The sequence below is a fragment of the Coenobita brevimanus genome, chromosome 103, assembly GCF_032717465.1.
Source record: "Coenobita brevimanus isolate Jiangsu-jjx chromosome 103, ASM3271746v2, whole genome shotgun sequence".
NCBI classification, from domain to species: Eukaryota; Metazoa; Arthropoda; class Malacostraca; order Decapoda; family Coenobitidae; genus Coenobita; species Coenobita brevimanus.
The window spans coordinates 5,073,730-5,100,580 of NC_137056.1; the positions used below are offsets into that span (position 1 = coordinate 5,073,730).

The 26,851-nt window shown below is 41.5% G+C and overlaps 2 protein-coding genes across 5 annotated transcripts in view; one reads left to right on the forward strand and one right to left on the reverse strand.

Moving 5' to 3' along the window:
• Positions 1 to 17,239, forward strand: part of eIF3f1 (eukaryotic translation initiation factor 3 subunit f1) — a 48,493-nt gene extending 31,254 nt beyond the window's left edge. Inside the window, exons 4-7 of one of the 2 annotated variants that reach the window (XM_080284949.1) lie at positions 191 to 293; positions 2,488 to 2,604; positions 15,851 to 15,984; positions 17,040 to 17,239. In XM_080284949.1, the coding sequence (XP_080141075.1) occupies positions 191 to 293; positions 2,488 to 2,604; positions 15,851 to 15,984; positions 17,040 to 17,129 (444 nt within the window). In that variant the 3' untranslated portion in view covers positions 17,130 to 17,239. The remainder of the gene's footprint in view (positions 1 to 190; positions 294 to 2,487; positions 2,605 to 15,850; positions 15,985 to 17,039) is intronic. The other variant, XM_080284950.1, reaches the window with a different exon arrangement.
• Positions 17,240 to 18,275: 1,036 nt separating this feature from the next.
• LOC145415725 (phospholipid hydroperoxide glutathione peroxidase-like) overlaps positions 18,276 to 26,851 on the reverse strand; it is a 40,940-nt gene continuing 32,364 nt past the window's right edge. For all 3 annotated transcript variants that reach the window (XM_080284951.1, XM_080284953.1, XM_080284952.1), the window contains exons 5-6: positions 21,394 to 21,624; positions 18,276 to 18,741 (exon numbers count right to left, since the gene is read on the reverse strand). In XM_080284951.1, the coding sequence (XP_080141077.1) occupies positions 18,706 to 18,741; positions 21,394 to 21,624 (267 nt within the window). In that variant the 3' untranslated portion in view covers positions 18,276 to 18,705. The remainder of the gene's footprint in view (positions 18,742 to 21,393; positions 21,625 to 26,851) is intronic.

Sequence of the window (26,851 nt, forward strand, 5' to 3'; positions counted from 1 at the left end):
GAAAATGAGTATGAAGCATTGAGTTAGTTTCGTATTGAGGAAAGTGCATATATTTCGAGCACATGCAAGCATGTTGGAGCGTTCAAAAACAAAAAAGACGAAAACAAGTATGAAGCACTGAGTTAGTTTCTTATTGAGGAAAGTGCATATATTTCATAGGTTATTAATATATTTTATTATTGTCTTACAGGGTTATGTAAGCGCCAGCATGGGTGTACCAGGTCGCACCCCAGGCACCATGTTTGCACCCATACCAGTTGAGGTTATTTCTTATGCCCCAGAGGTGGTTGGAAGTTAGTAAATTTTAATTATGTTTTGCTTGCCTAGCTTGTATCAGTGAAGAGTTTATACTCTTATGTATTATTTATGTTGCCCTCAGAAATAAGGGCCTTGGTGTCCTCATTTGCTCTCAGTATCTGAAGTTTCACTAAGTTGCCCATCTCTTGTATTGTAGGTGACAACCCATTATCTGTATAATCATATCAACCCCTTCAACCTGAGGATGACATTTTTAGTTTTGCAGCTACGAGATGCTTTTATTCAGAGTAGGAAGGATCTTTAGTAGTATGGGGTTTAGTTAAAGATACTGTATAATATTATCTAATTCCTCAAGTTCAGAATTTTATAAGATGAATAATAATTGACAGTAGCAAGAATGAAGTAAAACCCATGTCATTGATGAGGCAAATGTAGTGTGTGTGTAATGTTAGGCCATTTAGATTGGCTTTAAATTTGCTTTTGGACTCATTTGGGTGGATTTAGGACTTGGTTGGGGGAGAAACCCAAGGCTCAAAAACGCATCCCTATACTTTAGCTACATGTTGAGTCTACACTGAGATACGATACCCCCGCCTAACAATGTGTTTTTACATAACCAAGTGCATTGTTAAACCAGAGTATACCTATCAAAATATATATATATATATACACCGGTATATCCATCATCCAATCCTACATTGCCCCATGAGGAGCGTAGGAGCCCGTGGCTAGGCAGTTGGTCTCAACATTTAAGATGAGAGTGACCAGCCTCACTCATCCCTGATTGGCATTACATGAGCAATCAACCCCAACCACCCTATAGGTGGTTGGGGTTGATTGCTTATGTAGGTGGTTGGGGTTGATTGCTCATGTAATGCCACTCAGGGATGAGTGAGGCTGGTCACTCTCATCTTAAATGTCGAGACCAACTGCCTAGCCCCGGTTTCCTACGCTCCTCATGGGGCAGTGTAGGATTGGATGATGGATAGATGCATATATATATACATATACATATACATATATATATATATACATATATATATACATATATATATATATATATATATATATATATATATATATATACCCTCCTCTCTTCATATTTCTCCCATCTTTCCTCTCACTTCTTATTGCTTTTCTTTCCTTTACATGTGGCTTTACATTGAGTGACAAGCCAAATGGTTTCCTGTAAGCCAAGAAACCATTTACTACGCTGGGTGGTAACCATATAACCAAACCATACGAGCTCCCTACGTGTCAGCAAGTGGGTTGGTGGAGGATTAGTGCCCCTCCCCATAAAACAAATGACAAAGTCAAATGGCCACCCCTTACGGGATTGTGGCGTCTGGCAATAGATAGATAGATAGATATAAAGAGAACGCTGTATGAGGGTGTTGTGGTACCGACTGCGTTATATGGGGCTGAAACATGGAATATGGGTGTAGCAGAGAGGAAAAGTTTGAATGTAATGGAGATGAGGTGTCTGAGGAGTGTGTGTGGAGTGACGCGTATGGATCGGGTGCGAAATGATGAAGTACGAAGGAGAACTGGAGTTGTTCGGTAGATGGCTGGTAGAGTTGAGCAGAGGGTGTTGCGATGGTTTGGGCATATGGAGAGAATGGATAATGAGCGATTGGTGAAAAAGATAACTAGATCTGATGTGAGAGGTGTAAGGCTGAGAGGGAGACCACGAATAGGATGGATGGACAGTGTGAAGAGAGCGTTGGATGTGAGAGGGATGTCTGTTGAGCAAGGAAGAGTGGCTGTGCGTGACAGAAATAAATGGAGAGAAATTGTGAATGAATAAGTGATGACGCAGCCCTGAGGGGATATTCTCCCGCATTTGGTCTGATCAGCTAGTCAGGTCAGGTGTGGGTAAGGGGATGGGTCTGTTATGATGTGGCAGGGGTAAACCAGTTCTGCTGTCGGGCCCTGCCGCGGATGTCACTGATTGCATTGCGCAGTTGACCCTTGTGCGGTGTGGTGCGGTGAGGATCTGTCCTTTCTCCCCTTTGGGGCTAAGATGCGAATGAATGTGTTTGAATGGATGAGTAAATGGGGAGTGTCCATCCTGTCTCGGCTACCTCCCTTTCCTTGGGGGAAGCAGCCTAGGTATATAGATAGATAGATAGATAGATATATATATATATATATATATATATATATATATGTAATATAGATAGGTATATTGATGTACAGTTTACCAGTATATGTAATAATTTCTTTCAGCCAATTCAACCCAGAAAAGTAAGTACAGTCGGCAGCGTATTGTAGAGCCAACCACAGATCTTCACCAGATTTCTGAGGCCACCCAGAACATGGAAGCAGCACTGGATGTCCTAATAGGTGAGTTTACTTTGGCTACAAGCAGTTGCTAGGTACTCTGCTCATTGTATGACTTCAGTTTGTTCAGTTTCATTCATTTGAGATTGACATGTTTTCATGTAACTATCTGTCTGTCTATTGATTGCCAGATGCCTCAATCCCGTAAGGGGTGCCCACAAACAAATCGCGTCCATGCCCACCCCCCCACCATTTCACTGCCCTGCTTCCAGCTCACACCCCCCTCTCATATACCTCTCCACTCCATCCCTCCATCTCATCCATGGCCTCCCACCCACATAACTGCTGGATTATATTTGTATCATTCTTCTGATGCAGTGGATGTGGTACATACTAGATGGCTTTTGAACCCCTTCACTGTGGTTAAGGTGGCAAAAGTGAGGCCCCTGGTGTGGCAGTCTACCCCAAAGGTACCCATTGTCAGTTCAATAATTTTCATATTAATACCATCCATCCATCCATCATCCAGTCCTATGCTGCCCCATGAGGAGCGTAGGAACCCGGAGCTGTGCAAGTTGGTCCTGACATTTAAGATGAGAGTTACCAGTCTCACTCATCCTTGAGTGGCATTACATGAACAGTAAACCCCAACCACCCCGTGGATATAAACCTTCACTGACTCAATCTGATTGGAGCGCTGTAAGTCCCCACTAAACCACCAGGCACCATAATTTGGTTATATGGTTACTGCCCAGCATAGTAAATGGTTTCCTGGTGTACAGGAAACCATTTGGCTTGTCATGCAGTGTAGAGTCACCCATAGGCAGAAGGAAGAGGAAAGAAAGACAGAGGAGGGAGTGAAAAGTCACCCGTAGGCAGAAGAAAGAGGAAAGAGTGAAGGAAAGAAAGACAGAAAAGGAAGGCTAGAAGAGAGGAAAGGGCAGACACCCAAAGCAGCACTGTCTCAAGTGAGTGGATGGTGAGCGCCCTCGCCAACCACAACACAAGAAAAAAAATAAATATATGCACTTCAGCAGGTGTCTAGATGCTCCAATGTTGCCATAGAGATATGTGGAAGCAATGTCATTTTTTATATTTTTGTGTGTCACTGTAGCTGTCCATCGTCCGCAACCACCCCCACCGTCGCCCACCACCCTTCACTTCACCACCATACACCACTATATGCGTCACTTATGTTTGCACTGTGCTGTATGTCACTTAGCACTTCAGTGTTATTATTTTACAGACAGTATAAAATAAACTAATATATTGAACAATGAAAAAATAGTAATAGTAAATAGTGCTAGACTCAACAAAATATACAGTACGGTAAAACCTCGATATAACGAACTCCAGTAGACCAGAATTCACATTTATCGGAATCGAGGAGCTGATGGACTAACTTCTTATACATCGGAAAAAGTCTGATCAAGCCAGAAGCAGTCCAGACTGCCTGACCACTTCAGCTATGTTCTCCACAGTAAGGTAAGTAAAAGACATGTTTATCAGTGTACAGTACAGGTGGCCCTCCACATTTGCGGGGGTTAGTGGACACAGACCCCTGCGGATGTGGAATTTCTACGAATGTTTGGTGCACCCCCCGTAAATGCCTCTACAGCCGCAAATCACCCTGTGAGCAAGTGTGCACATACTGTATCTAATAAATCATATGTGGGACCTGAAAGCTGTGCTCTCATTCACATAAAAAAATTTTCCAGCCACAGCATAGCTCATACCCTCCCTACACTTTTCCAGCAATTTCACCTCCTCCAGGCTCAACACTTTCTCTGCGCGTTTAGGGGTGTGCTCACCACTAGGGGATGCGGGATGCTTGGGGCCCATGCTTGCGGGACAACACAGACACTCGTGGGACAAAGTCATCACAAGTAAATCACACAGTAGGGTGTTAATTCACTCACCTAATAGCACATCAATGCACTTGTTACCTTTGAACACATGACAGCACAATTATTTGGCACAAAAATGAAATTATGGGAGGATGGTGTGGCAGCGTAGAGGCAGCGAAGCAACCGTGACAGTGGTGGGACACAGACTGAGGGAGAGACGGGAGTGTGGGAGCACAGTGGTTTGGCGTGGGCTTGGTTTGGTGCAAAATGACCCATGAGCGGCTGCACTGCTACACTTATCGGCTACAAACGGAATCTTGGATCCACAGAAGGGCAATCTGTGAATCTGCGAGAACCGCGAAAGTTGAATCTTCTGATGTGGAGGGCCGCCTGTACGGTATTACAGTAATCCTTCATTTATCCGGACATAATAGAGCCAAAGGCATGTCCAGGAAGTGGCAACATCCAGATAATACCATACCCAGACCCTACCTATACCCACCTCCAACCTGTACCTAACCTATTTGTACAGTACCTGTACATAATTTGGCAGTGTTTTCCAGTCATTCAGGCATATTTAGACATCAAAACACACATGGGAATATCCAAAGTAATGCTAAACACCAAGAAAAGCATACAGAAAAACAACTGAAAAACATAAAACACCTTATCTAAACATTACTGTATGTACAGTACCCCTCCTTGTTTTAGTAGTGTTTTCTGGTCATTCTGCCATATTTTGACATCAGTCTTTCAAACGCAGTGTGTCCAGGCATCTCGACTTGAATTTGGCTCTCTCTTGTATTTTGTTTTTCTCTTAGAAGGAACAATAATTGTGGGCCCATGGCCTTTGGTTCCTTCTTCCTAGCATAAAAAAAAAAAAAAAAGACACACACACACACAAGGTCAGCCAACCACTAATCAGCTGACCGAGATGCAAACACACAATTATGGACCGAATCGGCAATTTTAATTGGAAAATATTTTAGTCTTTATCACCATATAGTTTTGCACACCAAATTATTTGAAATTCAGTCAAAAATTTTTGCTTAATTTAATTATTGATAGAAAAGCAGACTCTCGTGTTTTGTTTTTCTCTTGGAAGGAACAATAATTGCGGGCCCGCAGCCTTTGGTTCCTTCTTCCTCGCATAAAAAAATAAAAACACACACACACACACACACACACACACAGGACAACACGAGCATTGCTCAATTCCTGTATACTACAAATAGGTAAATACAAATAGGTAAATACACACACAAGGTCAGCCAACCACTAATCAGCTGACCGAGATACAAACACACAATCTTGGACCGAATCGGCAGTTTTAATTGGAAAATATTTTAATCTTTATCACCATATAGGTTTGCACATCTGATTATATGAAATTCAGTCAAAAATTTGTGTTTAATTTAATTATCAATAGAAAATCAGGATTCAGAGCAAAAATTTCTTAAAGTTAGCTTAAGTGTTTTGCCTCTAACCTAACAACTCGCCTTGACAGACTTTTGTTTTGTAATAAATATTGATTTACAATGCAGATACATTTTTTTTTTTACTCAAAATAAATATTTATGTCAAGGCGTCCTGATGATCTGAAGGGGAAATATCTGCTAACATTGGCCAACCACTAATCAGTTGATCGAGATACAATCAATCATCAAATGTGATCTCAATCTTGGACAGAATCAGCAATTTTTATTGGAAAATATTTTAATCTTTATCACCATATAGAATTGCACACCTAATTATTTGAAATTCAGTCAAAAGTTTGTGCAGAATTTAATTATTAATAACAAATCAAGATTCAGAGCAAAAATTTCTTTGTTAGCAGAAGTGTTTTGCCTCAAGCCTAACAATTCGCCTTGACAGACTTTTGTTTTGTATAAATATCGATTTACAAAGCAGACACATTTTTTTTGTACTCAAAATAAATATTTATGCAAAATAGAAGTCTGTCAAGGCATGCTGATGATCCGAAGGGTAAATATCTAACACTGGTGCATTTTAGCTCTGAAACCTAATTTTTTAATTAAGTTGTATTAAGTACCCTTTTTTTTTTTTTTTTTAGCGGATTTCAGATAATTAGGTGTGTATGAGCCACTGCGGTGAAAAAAATTAAAATATTTTCCAGTGAAAAGTGCCGATTCAGTATTTAGTCGCACCGAGTTGGCTGAACTGAGTGAGTGGGAATGGATCTCATTGACTTTGTCCGTAAGAAAGTACAATATACCTGTATATTCTTTTATTCATCCATCCATCCATCATCCAATCCTACATTGCCCCATAAGGAGCATAGGAGCCCGGGTCTAGGCAAGTTGGTCCTGACATTTAAGATGAGAGTGACCAGCCTCACTCATCCCTGAGTGGCATTACATGAGCAATAAACCCCAACCACCCCTTGGATATAAGCCTTCACCGGCTCAGTCCGATTGGAGTGCCTTAACCCTTTAACCGCGGGCATTGTTTTGCCCCGACTGGCCTCTCCCGCGGGGGTTCCAGCCAAAATGTAAACAAACTTTAAACCTTTATAACTCCGCACAGAATAAATCTAGAGCGAAAAATAAGTTACCATTAGAAAGTACTAACCTTCGGCTTTGCAATGATGTAGGTTTCATGATTTCGTTGACTATCACTGGATGGGCAGTGCCATTAGAAGTGAGCGATCTAAAATCACTATTTTTCGCTCACACACCATTACCAAATGCCAACCTCATTCTGATAATAATACTATAATCATATATGAACACTGCACATACGATAAACACCCACTCTGTGTTCACTGAGGCAGGTAAAAGGCACTGTAATTGCCCGCACTTCACTGCCACATCAGCGGTGTTGTAATCACTATTTTTTGCTCACACACCATTACCAAATGCCAACCTCATTCTGATAATACAGTAATACTATAAACATATATGACCACTGCACGTACGATAAACACCCACTCTGTGTTCACTGAGGCAGGTAAAAGGCACTGTAATTGCCCGCACTTCACTGCTACATCAGCAGTGTTGTCACTCACACAGCTGGACAGATACTGATGCGTGTTTGGTCAGGGGTGGGAGGTGGGGGGCCCGGGGGGTGGGAGGAGGGAGGTGGGGGTCGGCTGGAGTGAAAGAACTTAATAGCTACTCTCCCTTGAAACAATTGGCGCACGGAAAAAACGCGCGGTATTCAAAATATTCACAAACATTCGAGAATGACACCTGAAAATATCTTCTTGTGTGTGTTACAATTAGCCTTTATTGGGTCAAAACCTTGCTAAAATTACACTGTGTTGTGCAGCAGACTGCTTACAGTTTTACATGAGAGAATAATGGCCTGACTTTTGTGAGAATCCCAGACTTGTATGGGCATTTGTCTGGCATTTGATAATATTGTTCAGCCTCAGCCTATGTCTGGGAAATCCGAAATCTAGGAAATAGGGGTTTGCCAAATCAAGGGTCGAGTGTACATGTTAAAAGTACCCTGATATACAATACCCCGCCTAATGATGGGGTTTTACCTAACCAATTAGATCGTTAAACAGGGGTATGCCTGTATGTATATATATATATATATATACTGTATATATATACTGAATGTATAAGTTATACCTCAATATACAATACTCCTAGATACAATACCCCGGCTTAACGATGGGGGTAGGAATACCACCTCTCTCTCTCTCTCTCTCTCTCTCTCTATACAGTATACTGTATGTATAAGGTATACCTCAATATACAATACTCCTAGATACAATACCCTGGCTTAACGATGGGGGGTAGGAATACCACCTCTCTCTCTCTCTCTGTCTCTCTCTCTCTTTCTCTCTGTCTATACAGTATACTGTATGTATAAGGTATACCTCAATATACAATACTCCTAGATACAATACCCTGGCTTAACGATGGGGGGTAGGAATACCACCATACCTTGCCTAACGATGGCCAAACCCCAGTTTAACGATGGGTTTTGATTTTTTTTTTTACAAATTTTGATGATATTATAGACTAAAATTGTGTGTTTAAGTTGATTAATAACCTGTTTTTAGACTTATATTAACCCTGCCAAGTGCCAGCAGACTTTGGACCCTCATGGAGCTGTGGTGTTTTTGCCCCCCCACCCCCCCCCCCCATTTTATTTTTTTATTATTTTCTAGATAGGTTAGAAATGATGAGAAAACATGGAGAACAACCATAAAGGTACTCACAGTAGCCATTTAGGTTGATTTTGAGGTCGATTCTCCCCAACCAGGCAGCTCAAAACTTTGGAGTAATGCCCATAGACTTTATCGGCCGTCTCCGACACCCATTGAGTTGAGGTAGGAGATCTTCTTTTTCTTCATCAATAACTATGCTATTCGAGCCAAAAACAATCTTGTTGGATACATATATAATACAGAAAGGCCTAGAGAGATACGGGAATGTCCCAGCCAATTTTTTGGTGCTTATTTGAATTTCCAAAATTTGGCAGTAATCCCTCCACTATCCGATGTAATAGAGCCAAAGGCATGTCCGGATAGTGGGCCTCAGCCTCCTGGACTCAGAAAAACACCTATACAACTCCCTCTGGACATGCATAGCACCTATTTAAGACCCAAATCACACCAGTAAGGGACATAAAAGACTGAAATAAATGCAAAAGAACCAGAGAATGAGGTTTTAGAGGTAAGTTTATACAATATTAAACATTCTGGGTACTTGCAACAAGTCCCTGGCTCCTGGACTGGTAGTTATGGACCCTAACCTAGCCTAACTCAGAAAAACACCTCCCTGCTGCACATGTATAGCACCTAAGACCCTATTCACACCAATAAGGGACAAAAAAGAGTGAAATGAGGTTTTAGAGATAAGTATGGAAAATACAGTACAATATGAAACATTCTGGGTACTTACAACAAGTCCCTGGCTCCTGGACTGGTACAAATGGACCCTAACCCAGCCTAATTTTGAAAGCCACCTAAATAACTCCCTACCAGACATGCATAGCACATATTTAAACCTATTTAAGACCCTGTTCACACCAATAATAGACATGAAGCTTGAAATAAATGAAAAGGAATCAAAGAATGAGGAATTAGAAGTGACTGTACCTCATCCAGGGTAATTACAGCATGTTCGTGGCCGCCTTTTGTAAGGCTTTAGCAGTGGTGAAAATGCTCTTGAAGCACCTACAGTAATCCAGTGTTGTGTTGCATGTACAGTAATTCTTTGCACTGTGAGTTATAACTGTTTAACACTGCACATTGTTAATTGTACCAGGCCAGTTTCAACCACCATTTGCACTCCACCGCTAACCCTTTGCACTCTAAATTCTAATTTCTTAACACTGCACAACATTGTAAATTCCCATGTGATCTAGTGGCGAGGTATTGCAGTTTATTAACAAAAAAATGAGCATGTGTGGCTCCCATAACGATATGCTACATCCGTGATCGAAGTTAGGCAATAACTGTTTGGGTGTTGGTGAGGGGGAAACAGAGTTGCCAGATCGCAATGGCCACATTACCAAATTCCTCAATTTTCATTACCAAATTTAACTTTTCATTACCAAATTCGTAAAGCTAGCACATATTCTTCACTAATTATACATACAAGTGGAAATACATGTAATCACTCTTTGTATAATTAACAGCATGTTGGTTATTTTCATGCTATGTACGTTAGCAGATTAATCAGAGAGAGCAAACAGTCCACCATCTCCATCCTGTGTATCCTCATACATGTGAAAAATCCGTTTGGTAATGCATTACTCTGATTCATTACCAAACGAATTTTTCATGACCAAATTGGCCCACATTTGATAATGAAAAATACCCAGTGGCAACCCTGACAGGGGAGGGGGGAGGAAGAAAGGGATGAGGGTCCGTGGTGTAACAGCTGTTTGGCGCCGCGCGGCAGTTTCAAATTACGGGTGGGAAAAAATTCGGATTTTGAGGGGATTTTTTCTTCTTTTGGCCATTTTTGGGTTCTGAAGGTCCAGGCCCACAATGTCCGGAAAGTGTGCATCCGGATAGTACAGGGATTACTGTATATCAAATTGCTGATGTGCATGTACGTCAATGGCACTGTCCGCGCATATAGGGGCCGACATACTGTACATGTATATTGTTGGCACAGGGCGGGTTAATGTGTTTTAACCATAGGTGGGGTGAACATTGTCATTTTGGGGTACAGTTTACTAAACTTGATTTTTTCCAGGCTTATATTTGACGATTTTTAGATTTTACTTGTTTGTTTTAGTGAGTTATTGAGAGGTGTTAGGCTTAGGTTAGCTTCTTTTACAGCTGTTAGGCCATTTAGATTGGCTTTAAACTTGTTTTTGGGCTCATTTGGGTGAGTTTAGGACTTGTTGGGGGGGGGGGAACTCAAGGCTGAAAAACACATCCCATTACTTTACATGTTAAATCTACCCCGACATATGATACTCCACCTAATGATAGGTTTTTACCTAACCAGTTGCATCGTTGAACCAGGGTATACCTGTGTTGTTTCGTTTCGTTTTGTTTTTGAAGGCTCCAACATGCTTGCATGTATCGGCCTTGGTCACCTAATGGCGGCTCTCCCATGCTGCACAATCTATTGTAGCCTCCCTGTTCAGTCCCTTAACCCTGAGGTCGCACTTAATGACCTCATCCCACATCTTTCTCAGTCTACCCCTCACAACCCCATCCCCAATATTAACATTTCTTACCTTCTGCACCCAGTTATCATCCCCCATCCTCTCCACATGCCCAAACCATCTCAATCTACCTCTCTTCATCACAACACCAATACACTCCAGTCTCATCCTACCTCTGAACTCTTCCATCGTAAACCCAGCCCCCCTAGGCCTTGCATGCAGGGACGCACTGCACATACACCTAATCACTGTCATTTCTGTACATTTGAGCCCGCGAATATCCTCCTCCTTTACTGCCAAGGTCTCACTACCATACAGCATTACACTCCTAACATATGCAGCATATAAAAACCCTTTAGCATGTAGGGAGAGTCCTCTCAATGTCAGGAGAGGCAACAGCTCCCTGAATTTCTCCCAACCATTTCTCACCCTGGCCATAGAGCTAGCTTCAGCCCCACCTCGAGCACACAACATGTCTCCCAAATAACAAAACTTCCACACACTCAAGAGACTCACCAGCAAGTTCAATCCTTTCACGCATGACAATCTCCCCCTGCTCTTCCCGACATGCCGCACACATAAAATCAGCATTATCTTGCAGTCTACCTTTGATACCACATCTCTTGTGCACCCATTTATCACAAACACTACACAAGATGGAATTACTTCCCACGCCCTTGTGGCAAACTGCACATGGCCACTCTCCCTCTTCATTGATAGTACCACCTCCAACCCTAGATATCATAACTTTTGTTTTATGTGCATTTACCCTTAAGCTCTTGTGTCCCATACCATCTCTTCTCTTCCTAAATCTTTCCTCCACCTCCTTTTTGTTCTCTGCAGTCAACACCAAATCATCAGCATACAACATCTTCCACAGGAGTCCGTTTCTGAAGTCACGTGAGAGGGCTTCAAGTACCATGGTAAACAACATGGGGCTCAAAACTGACCCCTGATGCACACCAACGTTCACGGAAAACTCATCACTCAAATCTCCTTACCTGGTGTGAGCACCTACATGGATACCCATAACCACTGTAACCAGCCACTCCTCCAAGCCAAGCTTTCTCATTGCCCACTTCACCACCTATCTAGGGACTTTGTCAAAGGCCTTTTCCAAATCAACACAAACAAAATACAGATCCCTTTTCTTCCTAATATATTTTTCCTGAAGCTGTTGAACAATGAATATGGCATCAGTGGTCCCCCTGCCTGGCATAAACCCAAACTGCATCTCATCAGTATTCACTCTTTGTCTAATCTTACCTTCTAGAACTCTCTCCATTACCTTCATTATCTGATCTAAAGATTTATACTTCTATAATTTCCTCTTTCCAGGGCATCACCCTTCCCTTTATACACATTTACAATTACACTCTTCAACCAATCATCTGGGACAATGCACTCATATATAATCATATTTATCAGGTCATTGACTAACCTCACCCCTATATCCTGAGGCCTTCAACATTTCGGCAGTCAACCCAGACACATCTGCTGCCTTCCCCATCTGCATCCTGCCTATTGCCTCACTCACAGTAGCAGTGTCAGTCAAAGACCAAGGGCCAAACACTGGATCTGCTGGTGCCAAACCTTCCCTGTCCCAGTCAGACTCCTTATTCAACAACTGGTTATAATGTCCTCTCCATGCATCTTTAATATCCCTACTGTTCACCACTACCCTTCCTTCATCATTCTTCACACACTGCTCACCTATAATATCCCGATTATCCCTCTTCATCTGATTTGCCACCTTAAATATCAGATTTTTCCTTTCCCCATGATTTAGGTTGTCAAGTAAAAGTCTCTGTGACTCAGACTTCACCCTGTAAACCTCTTTTCTAGCCCTACACTTGACAGCCAAGTATTCCTCCTTGTTACCACCCTTCTCCCATACCCAAAAAAAAAATTCTTTTCTCCTTAACTGCAGCTTTTACACTCTCATCCCACCACCAAGTTACTTTATGCCTTGGTGGGCCTCTTGTTTAATCACATATTACATCAGTAACTCTCAAGAGGTTGTTCTTGAGGGCTCTGTACTGTTCATTAACGCCTCTGTCTATGGCTCCCTGTTCAGCCACCACTCCCCTTATTTCACTGTAGCAGGCATCCCTTACTGCTTGGTTCTCCAACTTCCATATTTTCCCCATGGGTACGTAAGTCCTTTTTTTCATCACTCATTCCTTAAGCATCATGTCACAAATCAATAGTTTGTGCTGCTGCACACACTCCTTACTTCCTATAACTTTAACATCCTTCACTAACCTCCTATCAGCCCTCCTAACCAGAAAGTAATCTATCTTACTGCTATTTCCCCCAGACTCATACGTAATTAACCAACTCTCTTTACTAACGTATGTTATACACAATCATGTTCGTTGCCTCCCCAAACTCAAGTATCCTTTCCCCTTCCACATTCCTTATTCCATATGCACATCCCCCATGTACTCCTTCATAACCTTGCACTGCTTCACCTATATGACCATTTAAGTCCCCACCCAAAACCACTATCTCATCATCCTGCATACCACCTACTACACATATTAAGTCATCCCAAAATCTATCTTTCTCTACTTCATCCAAGCCTGCCTGTGGAGCATATGCCGATATAATTGCAGTTATCATTCCACCGACCAGAATTTTCACTATACTGTACCAACATACCAGTATCCCATATTTTTTATACCAATATCCTCTCGCCTACTGTCATAACATTCACAACATATTCCACCCATTTCTCCACAACCATCACACCAACACCCCCATATAAGTCTGTCCCCCCCTGCCAAAACAACTTATAGTAACAGTCGTTCCCAACAATCTTTCTGGCTGATCCACCCCTTTACCGGACTTCCTGCAAACATGCCACATCCACCCACCTCCAACTGAATGCCTCAATGACTTCCCCCGCTCTTCCCCTCAGACTTCCCACATTCCAGTACCCTCACTAGTTTCACGATATACTCTCGCGAAATTTTGTTTCGCACTGGCAAGGAAATGCTTTTTTTCTAGGAGTCTCGCAATTTTCGCGAACCCCCGCATCTCCTTAGTCACTTGTTTTGAGCCACCGCAGCCTGAACCAACCACTAAGGAGATGTTGGAAACTGATGAACAAGTCAACGACAACGAAGTTCAGGAAGAATCCTTACCTGTCCCACCACGTGGGCCAACATCTCGCCAAATCACAGACTTGCTGGCAAATACTGCTTGGTTGAAAGAGCAAATTGAGGAATGTGGTGGGAGGCCAGAGATCAGGGACACCTTCCTCCTGATGGTGGATAGACTTCTGGCTAATTACAAGGACCTTTTCAACGCCAGAGTTCATGCACGTCATCAGACTCTGATAACACCTTTCCTGTCTTCTCATATGCAACAAGCCCAGGCTCTGGAGAACATACAGCCTGGGGAAGACGACAGGGCTGTGGACGAGGACATTGACAACATTGGGGAGCTTGATGAGCTCCCACTGGATTTTGAGGGCTTTGATGTCGAAGCATCGGGAAGTAGTGGTGTGGGGGACTCAACAGTGGTGGCGGGGAGCAGTGAGGGGGCAGGTGGTAATTAACCACCCCTCCCAGCCTCGGAACTCATCTTCAAGCCCCATCAAGCAGTTCAGCCTAAGTGTCAGTGTTAGTAAATTCTTTGGTCAGTAATATATGTCTGATTAACTGTATGTAATTTATAGGAGGGGTATTGTGTCATTAATGGGTAGCTAAGGGGGAATGAGGTTGCTAACCCAGGAACCAATTACCACATATTACATGAAAAGTGTACTCACGAGTTTTGCGAATTTGAGTTTCGTGCCACAATTGCGGTATCAATTAGGTGCAAAACTAGTGAGGATACTGTGTGTGTATATATATATATATATATATATATATATATATATATATATATTAGTGGTAGGTGGGGGCGCTCACCATCCACTCACGCGATGTAGTGCTGCTTTGGATGTCTGCCCTTTCCTCTCTTCCATCCTTCCTCATGTCTCTTTCCTTCATTCTTTCTTCTTTCTTCTGCCTATGGGTGACTTCACACTCCCTCTTCTGTCTTTTTTTCCTTCATTCTCTCCTCTTGCTGCCTATGGATGACTACACTGAGTAACAAGCCAAATGGTTTCCTGTACACTAGGAAACCATTTGCTGCTCTGGGTGGTAACCATGTAACCAAATTATGGCACCTTGTGATTTAGTGCTGGTCATTCTCATCTTAAACGTCAGGACCAATCTACCTAACCCCGGGCTCCTACGCTTCTCTTGGGGTGACATAGGATTGGATGATGGATGGATGGATATATCATCATCATCCAGACCTCCTTTCCTAACCTAGGACAGGGTGGGCAGTAGCAACATCCAGACAGCCCAAGTTTGTACACTCCAATGGGCCATGCTTCCATTCACTCATCGTTCAAACCCCGGGAATCCTGGCTCTATCTGATATGCCAAAAACTTTCACCACATCTTGTAGCTTGACATAAACATATCCGATAGATATACTTGTATATCATCATCATCAACATCCGGACCTCCCTTCCCACCCTAGGGCAGGGAGAGTAGTAGGAATGTCCAGCCAGCCCAAATTTGCCCAATCCAATGGGCCATGCTTCCATTCACTCATCATACAAGCCCCCAGAAGCCTGGCTCTATCAGATATGCCAAAAACATTCACCACATTCTGTAGCTTCACATAAATGTATCTGACAGATAGATAGATATACAGTATATATATATATATATATATATAATTTCATTGCAGTTATTTCTTTGTTAGGTACACCATCCCTTCATGATAACATGGTATTATGAAGATAAAAGTTAACTACAAGGATGATAAGGGTATAATTATCTCTCCAGCTTATGTTGATGATGTGCTAAGTGGGAAGGTGACAGCTGATAACTACATTGGGCGAGAATTGACCAGGATGGTGAACCAGGTTCCAAAGATGTCAGCACACGAATTTGAGGAGATGCTGAACACTAACATGAAGGTAAGCAGTTGCATTCAACTTTATTATGATTTACAGGGCTCTTGTAACAACAACCTCCAGGTTTCTGTGTTAGTACTCGCTATCTGTACCTCACATTTGCTTTTCTTATCGCTATTTGTCAGTACTATGTGTTGTAGTAGTAGTTGTTCCCTAGACAGTCTGGCTGAACAGCCCCGAGTCCCTAAGTAAGGACACAGCTGAGACCGGGCTTTTCCACAGAGCTCTCAAGGAGTGTATGTTGTGTTCTTGGTGTAGGTGATTGTGTGCAATGCAGTCTTCCATAATGTGCTTAATAGTATGGGGGTGCTGTGTTACATTTTGGACAGGCATCATCAACGGAGTCATCCAGCCTCCTCTGGTAACTTAAGAGGGCTGGATGATGCCTACATCTCACCCTGGCCAGGTGGACCCTGTCCTCATGAGGGAGATAGGATTCAGAAGGGTGGATATCAGGAGGCCGTGCATGCAGTTGTGTGTTTTCTTTAAGTGACTGAATGGAATGGCAAGTGATTTGAGTATGGATGTGCTTCTGGAAGCTGGTCTGAGGCAGGCGAGGGGGGGGAGAGATGACAGTATTTGTGTATGATATCATGTGCTGGGTGTTGTTTTGATGTTCCTTGGTGGGTGTGGATGTGCTGCCATGTAGTGTACTGGATGTTGTGGGTTTGTGGAGGCTGCAGCGAGAATCTGGGTGCCTCTCATGTCTAGGTGATCCTTGACTTTGAGGACTTTGGTTTCTCGATGTTGGTGGTCTGTGGGTGTAGTAACTGTGCAGCCTGTGATTATTTTTAGGGCCTTGTTCTGTATGGCCTGTAGAGTGTTGTAGTTGTTAATTGACATGGAAACCAGTGCAAAGTTCCATGTATTAGGCAAGAAGCGTAGTGATCCATGACAGCTGCAAAATAAGGAAGTGTGTTGTGATAGTAATGAGTATATATGAGATGGGCATACAGTTCATTGATATTTCTCTCTCTCTGTCTCTCAAGGGTTTGGAGGATAACATAGTCCCCATATTCTTTGAGCATAATGCTGATTGATACATGTTTTGATTTCAGGATCTGCTTATGGTGATCTACCTCTCACAGCTCACCAAGGTGAATGTCAGCCTTAATGAAAAACTAACAATGCTTGTGGCCACCCAGTAAGTCTTGCTGATTGGGTAATAAGGAAATAGAATTGGATATTTCCCACAGATTCATGTGTAATGTATGGTTGAATATGCTGTCAAATAAAATTAAGGATCTGGTTTTGAGTATCATTATTTTGTGTATATTTACCCAACATCCAGCTTTTAACACAAGGAAATGTATGTGCATTGTCTTCCTGTACATTCAGAGAAAACATGGGAAGTGCATATACAGTCCTGTGCTATGCATCCCTCATTTTCTTAAAGAATGGGAAGCACGGTAGCTTGGTGGTAGGGTGTCGGGCTCGTAATCGTGAGGTTGCGAGTTTGCGCCCCGCCCGGTGGCTGCTGCTGGGAGAGGTAGCGCTCTCCTGTAACCCTAGCAGGGCTATATGATCTGATGAAGTCTAGCTCGGGGATTAATCCCCTTTTTTCTTAAAGAATTTAAAAATATCACTGCTCAGTAAAAGCTAATATCCCAATATACAAGCCACTTGACTGCAGTACAGTAGTGGCATATACTGTATGTAGGGGTGATATCCCAGGATACACTCAGTGTAGCAGTAGTAGTATTACCGAGTGGATGGGTGCCCATTGTACAATATGTACATACATATCGAAGCAATATCTGCCATCCTTCCCGTTTTGTACCCTTATAAGTTCTTGTGGGAGAATGGCCCCCTCTAAAAAAAAAATATACAGTATACAGTATATATAGTGGAATCAAGGATCCAGATGAACTGACGTGAGAAGTTCTGTTGAAATCAATGTGCTCACTCTTCCCTATTTCTGATCATTTTTATTTTGGGAGGAGGGCTGCCCCCCCCCCCCCTGCTGTACACCACCTCAATCAAAGGTTCCTCATAAACTGAATATAATCACTCAGTAGTAGCCAGGAAAAATACTGATCAGAGAATTATGTGACTGAATGACCTAAAGACTTACATACTGTATGTATTTTATGAACTGGTCCTCAGTATATAATATGCAAGATGTATTAAATTTCCCTACTGCAAGTGGATATTACTTTTCAGTTCAATATGCTAAATGACCTATTACTATTTTAAGTGGAATACAGTATATAATTAGGATTAATAATAACTGTAAAATACATTGATGAGTTTTTAGCTCAAATATCAAAAGGAATATTAAACTCCTTTTTCTCTGATACTGTATTATGGCACAGTTCTTGTACATGTCACTAAAGTTATGGTACCAAAACACATCTTCAAAAAATATTAAAATACCTGATAAACCATGACTAGACACTTAAGTATAGTACTGGACAAAAGGAAATACTAATACAGAGTATCAATTTGCTTCCATTAGAACTTAAAATCTCTGGTTTTTCCTGAATCTATACTCCTTACCATTATGGAACTGGCATAAGTCTACACAAAAACAGATCCCGAGAGCTATATCAACATCCGGTAAACAGGTCCTATTAACCAGGTTTTCCTGTAAACCTTCATAGTAACTCTATGGATCCTTTTTTGTTCATCCCATGCAATGACTAGTGGGCAACACTGGAGCCTCCCTGCAATATGGCTCCCATGTAGCTCACTTTATCACCTGTCCTGGTTCACATGGCTGGTTCAGAGGTACTTCTGGAGATCTCTTTCAACTGCTGGCTGTTGGTAGAGAGAAATTTTGTCAGCAAGTGCTAAATGGCAGCTATCTGATACATGCCTATACTGCATGATGATGCCCTCTGAGACTGAATAAATATTTTGTCAGAGAACATACAATCCCACATGCAGAATATTCAAATCATCATGACCTTTGTTTGTTCTGTGATAAAACTGTATAGACAGCCACTTAACTAGTGCAACAACTCTATGATTCTCACAATACTTTACAGTATCATGCTCGGCTGATGCGCTTGTCTCTAATGTTATTGGCTTGAGTTATGTTCTGAGAGGTTGAGATGAAACTACTATGCACAAAAACTGGTGCTCCTTATCATGATTGAATATATGGCTGATATAAATAAAATCTGAAAAATACCAAAGGTTCACAACCATCAACCATGGGAGGTAGCTAATGCCATGGGATCTGATTTGTGACTGTAAACTTTAGTATGGCCACAGCTAACAAACCTAGGCAGGGATCTTTCCTATGGACTAGGAAAAAATAAAAATAAAACTGCATGTCCTATCTACAAGAAAATCAAACTTCTGGGTAAAGCTGTGCTGACCTGATAAATATGAAAACCTCAATGATGAGCTTTCCATCACCACGGTAACATTACAGAGCAGCTTTGAGAGCATACAGATGAAAGATGGTACAAGTCCTGATGGCATCTATTTCATGCCCTACCCACTCTTTCAAGCTTTGGGATCCTTCAGTGTGGAATTAACTGATGCACTAAATTAAGGATGATAAATACAGGGTCACCTGGAGTGCTGTATTTCTGGAAGGGTTGGAAGTTAAAACATGACTGTGGAAAGGGAAGATGAGATGGTGATGACTGAAGTGCAGTGTATCTCAAATCTGATACTGTATTATGCATGCAACTGATGATATGTACTTAACCCGTGGATTGCGAGCCACAGCTCAGGCTGGGTAGCATCGCGTTGCGAGCCACAGCTCAGGCTGTGCTGGCCGTGCATCAACATAAACAAGTCGACACCTACGCAAACTTACGCATGGCGCTACACAAAGACGGAGAGAGAGAGAGAGATTTTTGTCTTCTCACCAGATGATGCCCTGCATGTCTATCTTCAAGTTTATATTAAACAAAACCTTTTTTTTTTTTTTTCATTACTCCCATACATAAACTTATGCATGGCCCTATCCAAAGATGGAGAGAGAGAGAGAGAGAGATTTTTTTCTTTTCACCAGATGATGCCCTGGATGTTTATCTTCAAGTTTATATTTAAAAAAAAAAAATCCCCCTTCGTTTTTTGCACACCATGGGGTGGGATAAATAAGGGTAATTGTGCAATCCACAGGTTAATAAGAGTGCAAAGAATCTTTGCAGACTGGTTCCACATTTGTGAGTAGTGAGGTTTGAAAGTATATGTGGGCAGGAGTAAAATGATGGCTACTGATAGACTAACTTTCATCATCCAATCCTACATTGCCCCATAAGGAGCGTAGAAGCCCGGGGCTAGGCAAGTTGGTCCTGACATTTAAGATGAGAGTGACCAGCCTCACTCATCCCTGAGTAGCATTATGTGAGCAATAAACCCCAACCATCTCTTGGACATAAACCTTCACTGGCTCAATCCGACTGGAGCACTGTAGTTACCCACTAAACCAGCAGGATCCAAAATTTGGTTATATGGTTACCACCCAGCTTAGTAAATGGTTTCCTGGTGTACAGGAAACCATCTGGCTTGTCACTCAGTGTAGAGTCACCCACAGGCAGAAGGAAGAGGAAAGAATGAAGGCAAGAAAGACAAGAGGGAGAGTAAAGACACCCGTAGGCAGAAGGAAAAGGAAAGAATGAAAGAAGAGGATGCAAGGAAAGAAGGATGGGAGAGAGAAAAGGTCAGACACCCAAGAGCAGCACTACATTGAGTGGATGGTGAGCGCCCCCACCTAAATAGTGAGGGACGAACAGGTGAGTCTCAGTACCTTAGAGTGATAACAGAAAAAGAGGTAAATGAGAACTGAAGTGTAGAGAGGCTTAAGGAAGAAAAGTTACAGGCATTATGAAGGCCCTGATGTAAAACAGACAACTGAGTATGAAGGCTATAACAGAATTGCATGGTGTGATATAAAAATGCCCAAAATAACGTGGGTTGGAGACTGGAGGAGCATAAGTCTGAACTGTTAGGAATAACAGCAAGGGAAATGGGACTTATGGCAAGTGTGGGGCTTATGTACAATATATTAATAAGGCATCTATTTCCTTTTCACTGCTGCAGAAATATTTCAGTCAGCTTTTGAAACCTCTCACACTGGAGAATTAATAGACCACCACATGCACCTTCGTAATTTTATTTCCATTTACGCTAATCAACAATTAATTTATACTAGGCCCGTGTTAACAGAAATTTGCAAGTGTGTTATCACATGAGCAGAAAGGTATAACAAGTATTCCAAATGCAACAGTGCATGCACCTTCATCACTTTTTAATCAACAGGCAATTTTAGAGGAATTTGCATGTGTGTTATCACATGATTAGAAAGACATCACCAGTATTCCAAATGCAACATGTAATTTATTCTAAGTCAGTATTAACAGGAATTTAGATGTTTATTATAACATGACTGGAAAGGCATACTCAATTCCATAGGCAAATAGCTACTGTACTACCAAGAAAGCAACTTACTATTGGGTTGGTTTGAGGTGAATAACGAGCAACTGGATTCCCAGTTTTATCCACCAAAAACTTGGTGAAGTTCCACTTGATGAAGTTTCCCAGTGTGCCTCCTTGTTTGGATTTCAAGAAGTTCCATAATGGGTGAGCATCATTGCCATTTACCTTGACTTTCGAGAACATATCAAATTTCACTCCATAACCTTCAGCAAACTTCTTGATCTCTGCCTCTGTACCTGGCTCCTGGAATGATAAATCTCCATTCAGATTTCATAAACAATGGCACAATATACCTTCAAAAAATTATAACCATCCATCCATCCATCATCCAATACTATGCCGCCCCACGAGGAGCGGGGGAGCCCGGGGCTATGCAAGTTGCTCCTGACATTTAAAATGAGAGTGACCAGCCTCACTCATCTCTGAGTGGTATTATGTGAGCAAAAAATCCCAACCACCCCTTGGACAGAAACCTACACAGACTCAATCCTACTGGAGCACCTTAATTATCCACTAAACCACCAGGCGCCATAATTTGGTTACATGGTTACCATCCAGCAGAGTAAATGGTTTCCTGGTGTACAAAAAATCATTTGGCTTGTCACTCAGTGCAGAGTCACCCATAGGCAGAAGGAAGAGGAAAGAATGAAGGAAAAAAAGACAGAAGAGGAAGTGTAAAGTCATCCGTAGGCAGGAGGAGGAGGTCCTGACATTTAAGAAGACAGTGACCAGCCTCACTCATCACTGAGTGGCATTATGTGAGCAATAAACCCCAACCACCCCTTTGATACAAACCTACAAAGGCTTAATCTGATTGGAGTGCCTTAATTACCCATTAAACCACCAGACACAATAAATTGGTTATATGGTTACCACCCAGTGTAGTAAATGGTTTCCTGGTGTTCAGAAAACCATTTGGCTTGTCACTCAGTGCAGAGTCACCCACAGGCAGAAGGAAGAGGAAAGCATGAAGGAAAGCAAGACAGAAGAGGAAGGAAGGTAGAGAGGAAAGGGCAGACACCCAAAGCAGCACTACATCGAGTGAGTGGATGGTGAGCGCCCACACCTACCACCAACTATTATTATCACAATTACATAAATACAGGGTGAGGACCAAGGGATTATTTTGACCTAAGAGAATAAATTTGAAATATTTTATACAGCATTATAAATACTCATCAGTTACAATACTATTAGTACAGTACTTATCTCATTCCTTCGTCTAACATTTATCGACTACTTTCTTATAACTAATTCTGTCAGCACTTACCTTTGGCAAGTATGATATTTTTCATTAGGTTAGGTTACACTGACGCTGTAAAGGAAATTAATAATGCTACTGAAGCTTAGCATTTTTATTGTAAGGAGTGATAGCAAAGGGTGTACGACTACTGTATGAAGTGAAACACAGAACTTTACAAAACTGAAACAGTTTAGTCATATCTAGTCTACTCTGAAAACAGAAAGAAAAGAAACAAAGAGCAAAAAGAAACAAAAACTTCTAAAGTGTACCATAATTTATGTCAAAGTTGGTATCACCTAGAATGTGTAGGGATGCCACCAGCTTATTTTAAGGTATTTCAGAAAGCTAACTATGTTTGGCTCAGTGAATAGCTCAAGTTTAGTTACTAATTATCAAGGGTTACTGTGCTATTAGTGCCTTGCTGATATCAACGACCATTTCCTTAGTTTGCAGACACTGAGCTCCAAGAAGTTGCCCTTGCACCATTTAGTAAAACAGCTAGTTTAGTTCCTGTCTGTATATAAGATAATTGTTCTTACAAAGTGAAACTAACAAATTATCATCCGCATACTGTATTTAAAAAGCCTACAGGAGTTATGTATACATCTACAATCACCTGTACCATATAAGAGTAATCAGAAGTGGTGATAGAACACAACCTTGGGTGGCCCCTGTGTTTACAACTGACTGTTTTGAATTTTTACCCATAAATTTCACATACTTGTGCTGGGGTATGTGAAATCATGAATCCACAAGATAAGAGTTGACATTCACTGAAATTAGTTTCTTCATCAAAAGATGGGACTGTATGGTGTTGAATGCACTTGAAAAACCAACAAATAATATTTTTGCAAAGTACTTAACTGATCTGGTGTTGACATTTTCCTTGAAGTTTAGAACAAAATCTATGAGTGATAGTGTAGCATCTTCAATACACCTTTTCTCTCTGTAAGCAAACTATAAAGTATCCATATTATATTTAACCTGCTCATACAAAATTTTTTTTGATAACATGTTCAAGACTTCATAAAAATACATGTCAAAGCGACTGGTCGATAATCATTATGGCATTTTGGTGTCCTGGTTTTGGGGACAGGAACTATCTTAGAAATTTTCCACAGTTTCGGTAAGTATGCCTCGTTTAGAGAGCATTGGAATATCTCACACAGAATTGGAGCTAGTTGTTCCTTACAGAAGAAATCGTCTTTGCACTTATTTTATCACGTCCAGCCACTTTACCACATTTCACCCTCTTTAAGCTGTCCATGAGGTCACTCTGAGTTAAACTATTTGCTCATCATTTTTAGCTTTCAAGAATTCAGAGATGGTGTGTTGGTGTATGGAAAAGTCATGGATGTCAAACCTACAGTAGAAGTTATTTAGGTCATTACAATAATTTTCAGGAGTCTGTACATCTGGCATGCCTACTTTCTTTGTAAAACCAGTGATTTTCCTATGACCACTCCAAGCTGCCTTTGTGTCATACCTAAAAAATAGGTTTTAATTTTCTCTGTGTACTTTTTTTTTCTTTTTTTTTGCATTAACCATGTAACCATATTTTGGCGCCTGGTGGTTTAGTGAGTAATTACTGCGCTCCAATCGGATTGAACCGGTGAAGGTTTATATCCAAGGGATGGTTGGGGTTGATTGCTCATGTAATGCCACTCAGGGATGAGTGAGGCTGGTCACTCTCATCTTAAATGTCGGGACCAACTGCTTAGCCCCGGGCTCCTACGCTCCTCATGGGGCAATGCAGGACTGGATGATGGATGGATGGATAAACAATCATATCAATTTTTCCTGTAAACTTTTTAAATTTGTCCTATTGTTGCCTATAACACAACTTTTTTTCTCATTCAGCAATTAAGTTCATTTATGATCCAGAGTTTACTTGAGTAGCATTTCACTGTTTTACTTGAAACCACAATATCAGAACAGAAAGAAAGGTATGAATTCAGGACATCAACATTGTGATCAGTACTAGCATTTACATCATACAGCACACTCAAGTCAGTCTAACCTGAACAGCCCTTAACCCCTTAACCGCGGGGCAACACTTTCGTGACGCTCGGGAGCAAGGGATCATACCGCGGGGCGTCACATTTCTGATTTTGTGTTATTTTGAATTTGCCCGGGCTTTCAAGTGGTGGCTTGTATCATCTATCAGTACTACCAGTGTCCTGCTATACTCAGTTCTGCTAATGTCACCTGTACTCCCATCCACTGTTGACAATTTAGCCATTTTTCTCTTGTCCTTGACTCCTCCCCTCCTTACCTCCCCTCCATTACCCTTTCCTCCCACCTGATCAGCTGCGCTGAACTACACAAATGCTGGACGGATTTTTCCACTCATTTTATCCACTGAAATGTGCCCTTTGCCCTATTCTTATACAAAATAATATATAAAAGAAAGAGAAAAGGTACCGGTAATTGATACTGCCATACAACTGGAATGGGCTAATTATCACCTGGCAACACCTCACATGCACTCGTTTGCTAATTTTCCCTGTTTATTTCCCCTTGAAATATGCCGTATGACCTGTTCTCATAATAAAAATATATATAAGAAAGGAAGGGAGAAGCCTAAGAGATATTTACATTCACCTGGAACTACCTAATTTATTATGTATTGTCTACATTTCCTGCCAATCATTTCATAGCGTATATATTTGCAGCTGTCACCACGCTGACATTGGCAGCCCTTCACTGGCCCTACGCAACAGCATTCAGTTTACTGTCGTCTTTCAAGGTGAAACCACGTCGGATTCGCGCCTGTCCAATTTCGCCGCTTTTTAGCCCCATGCAAAAGGCCCTGTGACCTCTACCCCTACTAAACCTCGTGTGGAAAGGGGTAAAGGGCTAAGTGACAACTGTGGAACGTGAACTGGCTAATTTATCAATGATAATGATGGACAGTGACTACGATCTTTCTGGTGATTCTAAAACAGTGCAAGTGGAAATGTAAATAATGTGTAAACAGCAAGGGAAAGCAATGAATGTAAATATAACTGAATAGTGGAAAATAGTTTTATAAGTTACTGCATGTGACAGTGCATAACATAGTGTAAATAAAATAGAAATGTAAATAATGTAAATAAAATACAGAATGTAAATAGAAATGTAAATAAGTACTAATATAAGAATACGAATATTTATACTAGGAGTAACGAAAGTGAAAGTTTCACTCTAGCATGTATGATTACTGGGAGTTATGAAAGTGAAAGTGACAGATTCGTTCTCCAAGCTAGTATACAGGACGAGAAAGTGAATGCTACGTATTTTACGGAAGGAGAAAGTGAATGCCTACAGTGACAAACTACTATTACTGAAGGAAACTTATGGATAAAGACTACAGATATATATAAGTGTTATATAGTAATAGGAATATAAAGTGTGAGTGTTTTTATGAATAATAAATGACAGAATACCAGCGGGGAACTAGCGCAAGTGGGAAACTCGTACGCGCTCATAAATTTCATTGCTTTCACAGTGTTTTTTTTTTGGAGTATGGATTCCAAACTATTTGAAAATCACAGAATAATGTTTCTAGTGATAATATCAGGCTGTGGTAATCATATTATGAGGTGTTGGGAAGTGTAAAGTGGAAACTTCGTTACCCAACTTCAGAAGTCTCCACAAGTCCTACAATACTCAACGAAGGCTCAACAAACATTCCAGGAGAAAGTTGAAGGTATGTGCCATATTCATATATAATTATAATATTCTAGGACTAATAACTGATTTTGGCAAATATTTTTACAAAGTCTGTCGGAGCGCGAATATCCTAGCGGTACATGCAAGGAGAGCCAAAACAACCCCGCGGTTTAGGGGTTAAGAGTTTCACACTTTCACATGAATCCCCACTCCATGTCTGGACAGATTTCACTACAGGTTTGGAAGTTTTTAGCTTTTGCTTAAAAATGGGTGTTAATAGAGACATATCATGGTCCGATAGTCTTAATGGTTTGAGTTTTGTAGACACACCCTTGTGTGTGTGAAAGACTGACGAAGAGAGTGTATGTGAGTGAGGTGGAGGGGGGAAGAGGGAGGGGGAGGCCGAGGATGAGATGAAGGGATGGGGTGGAGAGGTATATGAGAGAGGGGGGTGTGAGTTGGGAGCAGGGCAGTGAAATGGCGGGGGACAGGGCGACTTGGAGGCGATTTGTTTGTGGCCACCCCAAATGGGATTGAGGCGTCTGGCAATAGATAGATAGATAGATAGATAGA